The 16,586-nt window shown below is 35.9% G+C and overlaps 1 protein-coding gene across 1 annotated transcript; it reads right to left on the bottom strand.

Annotated features, from left to right (window-relative positions):
• Window positions 1-701: 701 nt before the first annotated feature.
• On the bottom strand, window positions 702-14,223 carry LOC140802030 (exocyst complex component SEC5B-like). The gene is made up of 21 exons (XM_073157439.1): window positions 13,654-14,223; window positions 13,138-13,289; window positions 12,498-12,595; window positions 11,616-11,810; window positions 11,363-11,490; window positions 11,111-11,269; window positions 10,013-10,117; window positions 8,632-8,706; window positions 8,404-8,541; window positions 7,874-8,056; window positions 6,268-6,423; window positions 5,893-6,019; window positions 5,598-5,808; window positions 4,672-4,787; window positions 4,333-4,567; window positions 3,892-3,985; window positions 2,984-3,061; window positions 2,806-2,862; window positions 2,002-2,151; window positions 1,679-1,894; window positions 702-1,247 (listed from the first exon to the last, which is right to left on the bottom strand). Exons 1-21 carry the CDS (start codon window positions 14,068-14,070, stop codon window positions 1,029-1,031), a joined length of 3,309 nt encoding a protein of 1,102 aa, XP_073013540.1. The 5' UTR covers window positions 14,071-14,223; the 3' UTR covers window positions 702-1,028.
• Window positions 14,224-16,586: the final 2,363 nt, after the last annotated feature.

Consider the following 16,586-nt stretch of genomic DNA (forward strand, 5'->3'; position numbering starts at 1 on the left):
GACGAGCTTTGTGCTTTATTGAACACTTGGGGTATGTGGGCCTTATTTGATTTGTACTTGAATTAATGTAGATTATACTAGTGATGCTGGATTAATTGAAGACGTGAAAAGGATCAATGAGGCCCACTAGAGTTCAATGGTTAGATGAAGAAGCAAGTTGATTAACTATTTGACTTAAAAAAATATGGAGCCTAATAATGTGATACTGATTTGACGCAATGACGACACTTATTTGTCAATATTAGTGGGATTTTATGCACAGCAATTTCTTTAAAGAAATAGAAGGGAACATTTATTTAACCTCCATAGTTGTAGAGCTTCTTTTGGCTCTTTGATGAGTGGGAATATGTGATAAAAAAAACCGAAAGAAAAGGAAAAATAAACAAATAAAGGTGAGGGCCCAAAATGAGCACCAAACCAGTACGAAAATCCGACTGGAAAGGGCAATTTGGGACTTGCAAGCTCTAGAAGAAATACATCCCACATCTTCTCAAAATAAAAAATACAAGAATATCTTAGAGTTCGCCAGGTGAGATATAAGTTACATCCTTTGACATCTCAACAGACAACTGTGCTTTTCTTTTACTCTTAAACAATTATTTACGCACGTCTTACACTATCGTTTTGTAGTTACTACCACGGTATGAGAGATCGATAAGAGTACAAATAATGCAACCTTGCTGCCAAACGATAGCAAACTGTTACTGAAATGATTTATGTTTTCCATAACTGTGAGCAAGTACAACTACAGAGAGATGTTCCCCAAGATCTAAAAGATATTCCAAATTTAACAACACTGGATTTTACATCACAAAAAATATACAAGTAAAAGGCTGATGTGAGCATTGCTCAACCAAATGAACATCTTACACCACCCAAAGAATCGCCCAAAATTCACTGAATATACAGGACAACAAAACAACAGTTACAACTACACCATCAAAAGAAGCCAAAAGAAAAATAAAAATAGTAACAATAATAATAACAGAAGCATGAAGATGACCAAACTCTTTTCTAGTCCCATCAAATCATCGGCGTCTTCGAGATATTGCTGGAGAACTAACAGAAGTCTGCTGCCTCCTGAAGCTTGGGGAGGAAACAGGACCCTGGATCGAAGAGTAAACAGGTTTCGACACCACAGGTACAGAAGTTGGCTGAAGTGATGATTCCATGAAACATGCTATGTTCAAGCGAGTTCTTTCCAACTCCCCCTCAAGCAGATCGTTGCTATATTGCTGTGTAAGTGCCTGGAAAAATATCACTGATGATCAATTATAATGCACACATGCATCACAAGATCCAAGAAAATGAAATAGCTTACATAAATAAAATAATGTGTCCAACTCAGTATCAGCTATCGAAGAACTCTAGTGCAAAACAGTACAAGCACACAATTATGAAGGAACCTTGGGCAACAGAAAGATGCTGTGGCCACATACATATATCAAAATCCTACAGCTAAATCTATAGGTTATCCACCAGCAAGCAACTTTGATTTTGATGAAGCAATCAAAAGCTGTCTATACATAATATAATTCTGGATGTCAACAACCACAACCATCACGGGAAAGAAATCATAGCTGAGAAATATGGAACGAGAACCTCCATTAAATCATCCCATGGAAAATATGATATAGAAAAATTGTTTAAGTGACTTCATGACTAGAAAAGATCTTACAAGCAAATCATCTGGTGAAATAGATGATCCTTGATGCCTATCATCTGTCATAGCATCTTCACTGCCACGAGTTGCTCGCCTGCGGTGCCCTGGATTCTCAGCCAACTCTGTTGTACTCTCACAGGCCTTTTCTAACAAAAGTCCTTGCAAAGACTTCAAAGCTTCATGTGCATCGGCTGAGAAATATGTGTGCAAAACTGTTTCAAAATATTCAAGCTGCAAGGTGGACAAAAGATCAATCTCAAAACTGATTATTGGGCAAATCATCACTGAGTTTTATATCAAGCAACAATCATAGTGAAAAGAGTATTGAGGGTGCACACCTCGAGCATAAGCTGACAGAAACCATTAGTATCCAGCAATCTCAGATCCTTGGTTTTGTTTTCATGGAAAAGGCTAAGAAAAGTGTCAATCAGGCCTTCTACAAGAATTCCCATTGTCTTCTCCAGCAAAGGCTTAGCACCAGAGTAGACCTGCAACAAGAAAGTATCATGCTTAGAGATGTTCAAACTGAGGTGATGATCAAGATTGTAACAGCTTCATGTACCATTTTAGAGTCCTCAAATAAGTATTAGACTTGGTGCAAACATAAGAAAGATGACGAGTCATGGAAAAGACATTGTTCACAAAGAAAAGAAAGCAAGAATTAGTAGACAGACTACCAAAATGAGATTAAACAACTGTGAGCTTCTAAACCCAATTATTTTGGTATTATCCACAGATTCAACACTGAAGTCACCAATGAACAATCACATAGAAATTATGAGCATAAGTTTAAAATTCATTAATAACAGATTACCAACCATTTTGAACTAAATCAAAAAAGTGTAAATGACAAGCCAGAGATAAGTAACACATCATGCACATTACCCTCTTACAATACAATCAAGAAATTTCAGCTATCGAAGAAAAGTAAGTGCAAAACCAAGAACAATTAAGAGTCAAAACCATGTAATATGACTCGACAATCAAGATTCAAGAGCATCCAGTCAGCAGAATAAGCAGCTCGCTACTCTGGCCTAACAAGCCTATTCTCAAATATGAACCACTTTGGAACTGTTGGAAATCTTGAAATCATATATATCAAAATAAGAGATTGTTAGAGCACATGAAGACCATTAACAAACCTCCGCATGCACAGCTACTATAATGTGCAGTAAATCAATAGTTGCATCTCGGATACCCTACAAAAAAGAGCACCAATGTTATTACTGAAATAAAACAGCTTTTCTTAAGCAAGTACCAGTTCATAAAAAAGCCATCTACCATATCCTTACAATCTTTCCTTTTTTTTAACTCTTTTACCTTCACTGCAGGTGCTCCTCCCCACTGGATCCCAGAATCCAGCAGATAATTCAAAGCAGCATTCCTGATCAAATTTGACTATAAGCAGAGAGCACAGTGTCAGCTAAGAGTACAGAAAGCCAATAACGTTAAAATATTTGAAAAAGAATATATAATTTCCAATAAGAAAGTCATGGAAAAGCCCAAGGCACAACCTTCAAAGAGTTCTATGCACAACATTGCAAATATAGTAACCACTAAGCAATTCTGCAACACCAATATTGTAGGCTCAATAAAAAACAGTATAGTTCTTGCAACATTATTCGAATCTCTAGCTTATAAAGGATATGAAACAGAAAACAAAGCAACAGAGTATTTTCAACTCTCAGACTCAGGATCATGCTTTGACCTCCCTAAAAGTCATGTACACACAAGTGCCCATCACAAAATTACAATTAGAGTGTCATGTGGAAATGCTTGTTTTCATTTGAGAAGTAATGTGACAACAAGACATGTGAATTTTTTCGGTTGCACCTTCCACCTTCCAATGCATTTCTGAAGGCTACACAATGACATGCTGTTGAATAATTCATCCTTCAGTTAGCAGATTCCAAATAAGAAGGTAAATGAAGAAATTTAGAATAGGGACCAACAAACAGATTATCATGTTGCAAGTAAATATAACTGCAGAATTATGAAGTTCTAAATTTCACTTAATTTTTGTTCTCCAAGACACTACAGCTTATATAAATAAGCAAATGTATGTATATTTCATAATGCAACAGTAACTTTAGTGGAACAATCTCTAAGATTTGATTCATACTTCATAGCATGGCGCAACAAGACCAAAGCATGTTCCCCCCAAAAAAATAAAAACATTAACATATTTGAACACTATCATATATTTCATGGATGTTCATCTCTCATACCTTTGAGTAGGTGTATTGTTCAAGAACTTTCTCTTCTAGAGCTGAAAAAGATGTCACCAAGTCTCTTATATCAGACTTCTGTTCATCGTTATCCCTGCAACAGGGAAAAGTGTAAAACAGGGAAATGATGAGAAGACATACTAGAAAGCAACACTGCAACAAGAGGAGTTTTGAATCAAAGGAAAATAGACCATTTGACAAAGTTGCAATAAGTAATTCAGTATAATATTTTTTTTCTCCCTTAAGCCCATGATATTCAATATATATGACCTGATTAGCCAGTCAAACTTTGAATGTGTCAGCTCATAGGGGAGAATTAGAAAAATTTACAGAATGAATGGCAACCTAATGTTTAAGGCTTTTAGCAAGGAAAAAATTTGAGAAGAATCAATAGTCACAGGAAATTTATATTAATGAAAGACAAATATACATGTAGCATACCTGTACTGCAGCCATATATGTTTGTACTTGTCGTACAATCCATGTGAAAGCTCATTTTTGCAGAACCCAATGTTACTTAGAACGATTAATAACTTTTTATGTGAATCAACAGCAGAACCTCCTGGGAGAGAAGATAGCTCTCCATCAACACCATTTGTATATCCATTTTGTAAGCGGTTATTCTCTTTGTTTGATCTAGTCTGAGATAGACCACCTCCAAACCGCTCAAGATAACCTGATTCACTTGCACAGATTGAAAACAATGTTTATGATAATGATCACAAATCTTATGCAAGAGAACATAGTCAATAAGCTGTTAGATTACCATTCCAGCTTTACCTGCAAAGTCCAGGAAACAGTTGAGAAATGCAAGTCTAACTGATTCTTGAATTTCATGAAATTGTTCAGGAATATCGAACGACTTAGTTGCTTCATTCCTCAGATCCTGAATCATACTGAAACAAAGACAGAAGAACCTTAAATATAAGAAAGAAATTTAGAAGCCATAGAATTAAGTGATGCGTTCTTTTTCTTCAGTCCAAAAGATGTATCAATCAGCACTCTTTCTGGAACGTGTGTTATATTGACTTCTAATAAGAATAGTAGACTGGAAATAGTTTAAACTTTAAGTCAAAATTTCAAGCATAATTTTTATTTACAAATAGATTGAATAGATCATTCATTAACTACAATGAATTATATATCATTTAAAATAAAAAAATTAAAGTTTAAAAGACAAGATAAACCGTTAAATGATCGGCACGTGCAAGTTGCAACATATATTCCTCAAATAGATATAATTTAATACTAAATCATCATACAGCCTAGACATGAAATATAGGATCCTTTCAGGGTAGTGATGTTACGAAGCTTTCTCTTCAAATTACATAATGTTTTTCAATCATGAAGATGTGCAGTGAGTAAAAACAAGTTCCTATCATATACCAGTGTTATAGATGATATATAGTCAAGTTCATTGGACATATTACACAACTACACCAAAGGTTGTCCTGCCTCCTTTTCTTTGTCAGGTTTACTGTTCCCTTTGAAAAATGACAACAGAACATGAGGCATCCCTGAGCAAGATACTATAGTAGTGCAAGCTATTAGTTTCAAAAGACAGGTGGCACTGCAACAATTTACAAATAAGTGGCAAAATATAAAGGAGTTGGACATTTAACGAAGCCGAAATAAGAAAAGAAAAGATAGGTAGAATATGAAGCTAGGTAGAATATGAAGCCCCAGGAAAAGACGCATGGACTTACAGATCAATCCGATCCATAGCTGAAATTGTCATTTCTCGAAATGCCAAGGGCAAGTAAGAAATTGCATATGGCGACTTGTTCCTCTCCAGAGTGGACAAAGTAATCCACATTTCATCTTTGGTTATTTCCTTCGTTGTTGCTCGCATCCATGAGCAAAGGCGTAGTATGTAAAACTTTGTCACTTCAAAGTGAAGGTTGCTCAAAGTTTTAACTGATAAAATAATAAAATAAATTAAATATATAGCAGAACTTGCTTTGTGCATCACTCAAGCTTTTATGAGATAGTAACAAGTACCAGCAGTTGGAGGAGCAGAATCTTTTCCTTCAAAAGCATGACATGCTTTAGCTATTTCTCTTATCGCATTACTCATGTATGGGCCAAGAATGTTCAGTTCTTCAAAATCACGAAATGTATTCTGGACCTGTCATTGGAGTAGAAACTTCAGCATCAATATCTTCCTAGGAATATTTAATATTAATATCTTCCCAGGAATTCAATGCTAAAGCAGTTTCAGAATAATGGTGTAGAACAGTTATTAGACTAGGAAGGGAGCATCTTAAAGTGGCGAGAAAAAAACAAACACTTGCTTAAAATAGAAATGAAAAATAAAGAGGTTACATTGAGAACATCTAACAGTAAAGTGAGCTAATAAAAAAGTTCTTCCTATACCTTGACCTGGTATGCAGATATAGTACCATGAACCATATTTGCAACTTCTTCAAGAGAATGACTCGAGTATCTCGCTTCACCAACTTTATCCTCATTCTTATTTGCAGAGGGTTTTGCATTTGTTTCAGAATCAAGGAGCACATTTCCAGTAGTGGCCTGCAAAAACTAGAAATTCTCAGAGATACTTAAAAAAGAGAGAAGTGACTTAAGATATATTTATACCAGTAAGCAATTGAATTTGAATCTTCTTTGCACTTTTCAGTATATCAGACCCACTATACAGTTAAATTTGTCCTACATTATGATTCACAAAGTTCTGTTATAGGTATGTCGCTGAATATGGTTCTTTTCTCCATACATGAACACAAATTAATTAAGCAGGTGATATTTGAAGAGCACATTAGTCAATATCCTTTCATAACTAGCATAACAGAATGATGGAATGAGCGTCAGAACTTTTAAAAGCCCTTGGGTTCTATCCAGTAAAAATTGTGAACCGGAGGAATTAAGGAGCACAACAAATTTGGTCATGGACTGTGGTGATTTCACTGCCAAAAATTTATTCCTTGAGAACTCCCTGAATTTGGCCTCCCTCTTTGATATCTTCTAGAGAGAATTTAAGCCTTATGAAAAACCTTCCACCTTCCACAAGGATTCAGCACTAAACTGATTGGAAAGAATAAATTGTAGAAACATACGAGAAGTTGCCATGTCAATTCACAAAAGGAAAAGAAAAAGGCTTGGTCCATTCTCATCCAAACAATAGGCTGAGATATTGTAAATTAGTAAAAAATGACAAGAAATAGAAGAGAAATTGGATTGACACATATGAAATTGCATATGGTAGATTCAAATAGCAGATTAAGTTGCCTTTGGGTATAAGGGGAGTAATGAAAGATCTCTTCTACTGTAGGACCAGAAAAAATATTGACAGATCTCTATTTGGCAAGAAGCTTAAAAGATGCTAGATCTGAATGATATTCCATATCCCTCCAATATATTTCTAGTTCCTTTAAACAATATGTACAGGTTTCAAATTTGCAAGTAATATCAACATCAGGAATTCTCACAAATGCAAAATTTAATAGAATAGATGTTGCTTTCCAAATAAACCTATAGAAAATGCATACTGATGATAACAGAATGTGAAAATAAAATGACATAGGTGATTTTTTGTTTTACCCATTTGTGGCATCCATCTCATAGTCATAAGGAAGATTCAGAGCCATTTCAATACAATGGAAAAAAGAAAAAACAATCAAATGATGCCAATAATAAAGTTCTATAAAATATTTCTCAAAAGAGGATGAAAAATAAATGACCTACTTCATCTTGAAGAAGTACTAGATATTAATCATCTAATCCTCAAATACATTTCTAATTGCTCCGTGTAAATTAATCAATTAATAAGATTAAGCTTCCAATTGTGCATCTCAACATTTACATTGATGAAACTAAACTATCCCAGCTTGCCAATTAAAAGCATAAGGAAGAAGGAAAAGGTCATCCAGTGTTAGTCAGCAGGTTGTGGTTTTCACAATTACTTTCCCTCAAACTAATTCACAAAAGCAATATATCACTTTCACTAATTCTGGAAAAGTCATACCTTTGCAAACTTTCCACTGAACACTGATAAAGCTAATCTCCAGAATGCTGGTATATACTGGATAAGTACAGCTGTTAACCTGCGTATATAGCTTCCTCTTAATGCATCCACTTCCTCAACCATGAAATTTTCAGGTTGTGAATCCACTTCAAGAACTTCACCTAAGGACGAATCAACTTCTAACTGGATAAAATACAAAGCACACTCAGCATGTCAACATATTGTAATGGCGTAGCAGAAAGAACAATAGAAACCACCTTACTTTTGCTTATTATATAAATTTAATGTGTAAAAGTGAAATATTTTCCATCATAACGTAAATGTTAATCAATCATGCATTTTCATGCTTAGACTAACAATTCACAAACCTCTCTTCTTCCTTTAGTAGTAATCACCATATTGATTTAACAATATCTTTGAAAAGAATAATAAATCACTACACAGTACTCTTACTGGCCAAATCGACATATCAAACATTTGTAGTCAATTAACTCACTAGAATGTTGACACCACAATGCTAAAGCATTTACCAATCTATTTGAATCTTTCTGGAGTTGCCTCCATCTTGCATCAGACTGCACTTTCTCTCTGATCTGGTTTTGCAGCACTTCCATCCGTGCCTCATGATCCAAGGTGCACTTTTCAAACAAACCTCGAATCCTGCGATTCTGATGAAAATATGAAGATATAATACCTTTGCACTCTAAATCAATGTTACCTTGGGATACATGGAATTTGAGCAGCTCTTGGAAACATACCTGGATATTGAGATAACGCCACACAGGATCTGAATCAGGCTCCAACTCTAATAGCAGCCTAACAATGTTCTCAAGCTGAAAGAAGCACAAGATACTAGTTAAATGTATGCTTTTATAAAAACCTCAACATGTAGATCATGAGAGGATGAGGGGTAAAGAATAAGCAAGCATGAAATATAGTGAAAAAAACAGAGATACTTGGAATAGTTGTTAAAACAATTCCTTTCACAATACCCCGATCAAGAAAACACACGAAAAACTAAGACAAGATAATGACTGCTGTTTGTCTATGCTACAATAATCAGATGGAAAAAATTAATTAATGTCAGATTACCCTAGAAATTGTAGCATATCCTTAACTCGAGGAAGCACTATGGAGCCATGACATAGCAGTGGGCAAGCCTAGTATACGACTGTTTTAATTGTTAACTAGCCAAAACTCCATTGTGTTGTTTCTTCCATAAACATTTGACAAGACTCGCCATTTTGATATCCCCTATGCTTTTGACCAACAATGGCCGTGCCACAGGTACGGAATGTGCCAACCATCGGCCAGCAAGGCACGTGCTGCGGCACTTGCCATCCACGCCTTAAGAGAGGGAGAGAAAAATATATGGGACTACTCATATTTGCCGTCGTCGTCGCCACTCGCTCCATTGCCCAAGCTCGCACCCCAGTCGGGAGCCCTAGCCCGAGGGAGGGAGGAATATACACACACACACAGGGAGGCTAGGACACCCGACGGGGGTACAAGTTCAAGCGACGATAAGCTCGATGATGAGGTCAATGGCGAGCAGCAAAACTATTAGGAGAGTGTCATATGACCTTAGATAAGTACTTGTAATTTTAACTTACAACTTGAAAACCAGCGGTACATATACATCAATACATGTAGAAAACAACATAAAGTGAAGTGATACAAAAAGTACATATCTATAGTGCAGTTTAGATAACGGTGGCGAAAATATTTCTTCCCAATTACCTGATCTTTGTTTGGCAAACAAATGGACATAAAAGATCTAAAACTGATTCCACATTAAATTGAGAGAGGGACATATAAAAAGGTCAAAAAAAAAGAAAAGTAAGAATTAGACAAAATGAGAAAATGGCCATCATTAATCATCTTTGTTACGTACAAAAAATTTCTCATTAATCATTAATCATCATTAATCCTTTTTCTAGTGATAGACAATACATATATTAGTACCAAATCCTTGGCTCTAAGGACTGCAACTCAGATTTTTAAAGCTAGTGTTTATATGGCATCATTGCATCTTGAGACTTGACTTTTATTAAATGAGCATAAATTAAACGCCCTCATGTTCTCATTTCATGTTGAATATATTGCTCTTATGAAAGTAGAATGGAAGAATTAACTTACATCCGCTAAGTCAAGCTGTGGATCCTCCATTGATTTATAAAGCATGCCCCTAAACTCCTGCATCACTTTTTCCACCTCCTCAAGAACGCGTTTCAATATTCCCACCTACAAGTGGTTTGACACAATGTAGTTAAACTGAATACATATTGGAACAAGATTTTTGGATAATGAGCACACTTGTTCCAATCAGAATGCAAGAATGCTGTAAAGCATAAGATGAAAAATTTACTAATGAAAACTAAAATCAACGGAAGGTTATATGATCAAATATTGACTTCAGCTATTACTCCACAACATTGTACATCGTTTCCTGAATTCCAAAAGGAATGAAATAAACAAATCACACCTGAAGAAGAGAAACCCAAAACAAAAATTACATCATGCTTGAGAGGATAGATCTTTTTGAAATACAAAAGGCTTCATTCTTAAGTTTCGACAAAATATGGCAGTATTTTTAGATCTTTTGTTGGTAAATATATTTTCTAAACAGACATTATCAAGATCTAAATATCTAATACTTTGAAATGTTGTAATCAGTATAAGCTTGCTATAGACCCAGTTTTTTGTCATGCTTATTGATGATGACAACAAAGCACCATGCATTCCTAACTAAACTTTTGTAGTTTTTTCCATCCTCTTAACAGCAAAATGTAAGTACTAGAACGATGTTATGACTATCCCTTCCGCCCACTTATGCCTAAGAGGAATACCATACCACAAGAAATCAGGGAAATTTAGTACTTCAGCCAGGAAACGAAAAAAAATATTAAGTATTTTCTTTTCACAAACAGATAAATTGAACAAAGATTAAAAAAAAAAGGAGCTGGAAAAGATACAGATCTTAGTATATTCTTTTAACATATATCGTGTGTGGCTAAGTCAGACCTTCGTTAGAAGAGACTCAAATGCTTCCAGAATTAGATTTTACTGTATGTGTATCATATTTTTAAGTTTATGTGCATAACCATTGGCCTTAAATGTCAATTACATTGAAATGTCAGACACAAAATTCCAAAAGCTATCAAATTACCATGCGAGACCTCAACGAGCATAGTACTGTAGCTAGAACTAAAATATTCAGAGAAAATATTAACATACATGAGACGGAAGAACAATTGACTTTGCTTTTCGGTATTCTCTAACAGCTAGATCATATTCGCCTTTGCTGATATTTCCACGAATTGCACTAGGCAGATTGAATAATGTTCGAAACCTTTGAAGCATTCCTTGAACTGATCTGATCTTCTCAGCTTGAATCTGATTTATCAAGTTTAATACACTCAAGCAGCCATAAATGAACTACAAACTTCAGGTATACAAAGAGTACAAACTAAACATTAGGTCCTCAACCTGCCGCTCAAACAGAGGTTGAAAGGCGCGGTTTGCCACAGCACTGATTTTTTCTGTGACGTCATGCAAGTGAGCAGTCCCTGCACCTTCAGGATCTTCCTCTATTTGCCTCAACTTCGACTCAATATCTGCAGATAGCATCACTAATTAGAGGAAGTAAATAGTTAATATTATATATGCAGTCAAGAAACATAGAAACAGAAGGCACAAAAATATCCAGGAAACATATAAATTCCTATCAGCTATTAGATACCATCGATCGTGGTTTTGCAAGAGACAAAGCAATCAAAATTCTCTTTCACTAGCTGCTTTTTCTGCTGAGTCCTTCCTTTTAGATCAGCTTTCAAGGTAAGGGCGCCTGATTCTAAGTCTGCAGCACTAGTCTCTTGGTGGACACGTGAAAGAAAAACCTTGGGATCAAAATCCGCGGAAGAATACATTACTTTTTCTGCAAAAGTATATATAAGAACCTATGTTAATCTAGACAACAGCACAAGAGTGAAATTGAATAATTAAAAGTAAAACAGCCCATAAATAAATAATATATCATTTTCTGTTAAAAGAAAGACTATCAGATCACAATGCGTATCTTCTGCTTATTGCGAGGTCTCTAATCATATTAGCATATTTAATACCTAATTACAAGTAATATTGAGATAAAGTTACAATGCAGCAAGGTCAAAAAGAAACATACAAAATGTCATTTCAAAAACTCCAAGCAAATAGAATGATATCCTGGAAGAGAAATGACAACAAAAACTCAGAAATCATAAAGAAATTGATTTTCTCTTGGTAAAAGATGGGAAAAAAAGACAAATGAGGAGTTTAAAACTGAAGGCATCCTACACCTCCATTAAAATCCGTTTGTAGCCAAAACATCCAAAAGAATTTCATGTTAAGGACTTGTTTGGTTGTTGACTTGTTTGATTGTTGCATAAGAGAGGAATATTTGCAAATTAGCCCTCCCTTATTCCCTAATTGTAGCTAAATGCACCTTTATATGTTTCTCTCTAAAACAGAGATGAAGGCCGGTCAATGGTGGTTTGTTCAATGAAACCATCATGCTGAATGATAACAACAAATCTCAGTTTTAGAAACTACAAGAAAGAAAGCATATAATACTGATCAAATATACCTCGAGTACTGGGATCCAGGATATCAGACTTTTCTCGTGAAATTGGAGAGCTCACTGAAGCTTCAGTAATTAGTCTCAAGGATTTGTTATCTATTACCCTGCTAGAAAATGAGATTATTAAAACAAAGAAAGGAGAGTAGTTGAATCATTCAATTTTTAACACAAACTATGTGATATATTCATCACAAACAACTTTACATCAATCATGATAACTGCCTCTGAAGGAAGAAAATATGTTATCCCACCTTCTATTGTCGAAAAAAATATGACATAGAACTCAAACAGAAGGTCAAAACATCAAAATAATTCTAGTTCAAAACATATATTTGTGGATTAACTTCTCTGCGACCGGACAAAATGGGATAAATGCAATACAAATCTAATAGAAGCAGCAATAGTCGAGATATACAGTAAGATTTTGACACTTTTTGCAGTGCAACAAATCAGAACTACAAGGGTTGAATATTCAAATAGAGGGAAAAATATGTAGCTGCCAACAAAAGAAAAAGGCAATTGGACAAGAAAAGCAATATTGGGCAGGAGAAACTATATCCCAAACAAATTTTAGAGAAAGCATTAACGACAAGATCCATGTATATGACAGGTAAAAAGAAAGAGGTTAACAGTTCTAGATTATTACCCTAGCCCTAGTGGATCTAATACTTCCACTCCTCTTGGTAAGGATTGTAGATTGGTCAGCCCCTTTCGACCCAGAGCTGCTGCTTTTTGCTCAAGGACTTGAGCACCAGGTGCTGCCTTTGTCTCGCGCATTTCTCGAACTCTACGAGCAAGCTGGACGGGAAGGGGATACAGAAATAGATCACTTATACTGAAGTAAGCTCCACCAAAATAGCACAACAAATGTCCCACAACTATGTATGAAAATTCATTCTCTTAAAAAGCTCCTAGATAAATGACGAAATAGCTAGATAGTAAGAAATTAAAAAAAAAACAGAAAGAGGACCAGAGAAGTAATAGAAGTGATTTCTTGTATTCATCCTTGTGAATACATGCTATAGAATCTAGACAATTATAGTTCGGAAGACAATGAAATAGAAATGAAGTTGACAAAAATCTACCTACTTGGAATAGTTTAAAGAACTAGCAAAATTGTGGCTAAAAACGAAACAAATTACCATGACGAATAAGGAATTACCTCTGCTTCGTCAACCTTCTTCCAGCTCCCCGGCTCATCCCCGTCCCATCCAAGATCACCATCATCCCTCGACGACCTCCGATCCCCTTTTCGGGCCCGATTAATCTGCGGAGGCCCGAGATCCTTGGACGAATCCTCATCCCCGGATGAAATGCTCAACAATTCGACCTCAGAGTCGTCGTCATCCTCTACGCTACCCCTAATCGGATTCCTCTTATTGGTGGGAGCGAGATTGGACCTGGGATTAGGGTTAGGGTTACGCTGGTTCTTGGTCACGAAGGGCGGAGGAGGAGGGGGTTGCACGAGGTTGACGACCGGCCTCGAGGCCTTCGGTTGCTTCTGATAGCTGAGATCGCGTTCAGCTTGCTCCCTTAAAGCGATCTGGAGGAGCTCGTCCTCGTCGCTATCGCTCGCCATGATCTCTTATTCCGTCTTCTTCCTCTGCTATCAACGTTGGGGTGTCGTAGACTCAGATCTGGAAATGGATTTCGATAAATGAGGGAGGAGATGGAAGGGGAGGGGTCCAGAACTCCGCTTTATATGTTCGCTTGGGTTATTTCGCCCGGCCTTGCGGTCACTGCCGTTAGATGACCGGTCTCACCAACAACATAAAATGAGCGGAGTCATAGTTCACCTATCCGTACCGTACTTACCGTCACCTCCATAATGCTAATGCGGATGGCAGCCGTAAATGATAAGCGTGTAATTTTCTGCTGTGAAAATTTTGTTTTTCTTCAATTATTACTAGAGTTACCAGAACTGGACCGCATCTGATTAGAGATTGAGTCACTCAGTCATTCAATCAGTTTCATCCGACTAGATATTGAGTCGCTAGTAGGTTAATAACCTGGTTCGATCACTGAGTCATCTTTTATTATGGACCTGCTATTTTATTTAGAATATTTATATAGTTCTAAATAATTTGAAAAACTAAAAAATATATATCTACAGAAGCAATACGATTGTATTTATTCCATTATTTGGCTGTTTTTAACTAATATATAGGTTTGATTACATCAATTATTTGCATGATTTTATTGGTTGATGAACCTTTACAATTTTTATTAGCTCAATTGCATTTCAAGTTCGATAACAAAATCAATCAGGTTTAGTGAGCAATTCACTTGTCCGACCATCTAATTCAGTCCGAGTTTGAGCATAAAAATCTTAATAGGCTAGACCTTTGAGATTCTTGCACTAACAAACTAGCCCTCATGATGCTTAAGACCTTCAATTTAGTATCTAATGAGGTGTCTTGGTGGGTTAGTCTTATGCGTCTAAAATATGATTTTATGCATATGTGAAAAAGAAATATATGCTCAAAGAAAGTGTCGTGATTCTCTTTCGAAGCAAACTGATTTAGCTCACAACAAATTATGGATAACAACAAGACAAAGTTGAACTGAATTAACTCAGTTAGCCAAGTCGAATAGGCTCAAATCCGACTAATATGCATAAGCAACAACTAATCCATCTAAGTAATGGGTAAGCCATATAAGCAATGACTCATAAGCAAATACATCAAACATTGGGTCTGGTCTGCATAGCAACTAATAAGCAAATAAACTAAAGAGTAAATAGATAACTAGCTGTGAAAAAATATAAATGCTCCTAACCACCTCTAAGCACCGAACTCAATGGGATTGAGTTCACCCTCATGGCTGGGTTATAACAAAAAACTTCTCCCATATTTAAGCCTATTATGAAGGATCCTTAGTTGTTCTCCATTCCACTTGCATGAAAGCCCTCTTACTTAAACATACATATTGCGATCGGGGCCAAGTATGTAGCCAAACTTATTGACCATGCTAGGTGAATCATAAGTAGATTGGTCTTTAGTTTGACGAGATTTCCTCCTATTTATTTTGTGTCATTCCGTTGCCGCAACATCCTTTATCCAAATCGATTGATTTGGAGACCAAATGGGAGAAAAATCTGGCCAAAACCATCATATGAGTTCCTTTATCAATTTAGTCAAAATCCCTCCCCAATCTATGTGAACAACATAGTTTTGTAGACTCTCAAGGTGGTGTCATGTATAAAGATGTGCATATGGAAAATCATCTAGGGTTGTCTCTTTACTTGGCACTGTCTTTGTTCTATCAAATTGATACATAATTTTTACTATCATTCCTGCATTGGTAAGATAGATGATAAAGTCTCATATATTCATTATTTGTATTTGTGCTAGTCAATTTTGAGATTTGAGTGTGATCACTTTGCGCATTTATTTTTTATTTTTTGAGGACCGGCTTTATCGGAGCTGGTTGATGACTGATGCACCGTGACATTCAAATGCTGTTATTTTTATTTGAGTCTTCCTTACTAACACATTCTGACAACTTGGGAAGACTTGCAATTGGCACTCTATCAGAAATAAAATGTAAGTGGTCATTGTTATCTTCAAGCACGCTATCTTTATAACCCACTCCTACATTGGGTCCAAGGACGCGCCTCCTTTCCACTTCAGCCTAACATTGAATGATTTTAAATTTCACCTCTATAAGTTGAAAACGGATGCGCATATGTCACCACTTTAAAAAAAAATGTGGTACTGGTTCTATTATTAAAGACCGCCCAAAGTCAGCTCCTTGTTAATAGGGCTAACTTTCTTGCTTGTGGCGATTTCATAACTACTAGTGTTACTTGCTCCTATAGGATCTTTGCATAATAATAGATTTACAGATTACAACATTATTGCTGCAGTAGACTCTCTTTCTTCGACAAATAATCTTTAAGCTTGAGCGATATCCATGGTGACTTGCTCATGTCTTTAAAGACATAAAACACCTCACTCGTTTGTTCCATTTTTTTTTTTACTATTCTTCATATTTATAAAGAATGTAATTGACAAACGAATTTGCTTACCTCAAATGTTCGTTGTAGCTTCACTCTTTCTAATCAACTAGGGATATTTGTAGATTGAAATGATT

This window comes from Typha latifolia, chromosome 15 (genome assembly GCF_019914945.1).
Source record: "Typha latifolia isolate L0001 chromosome 15, TyphaL0001v2, whole genome shotgun sequence".
In the NCBI taxonomy this organism is placed as follows: Eukaryota; Viridiplantae; Streptophyta; class Magnoliopsida; order Poales; family Typhaceae; genus Typha; species Typha latifolia.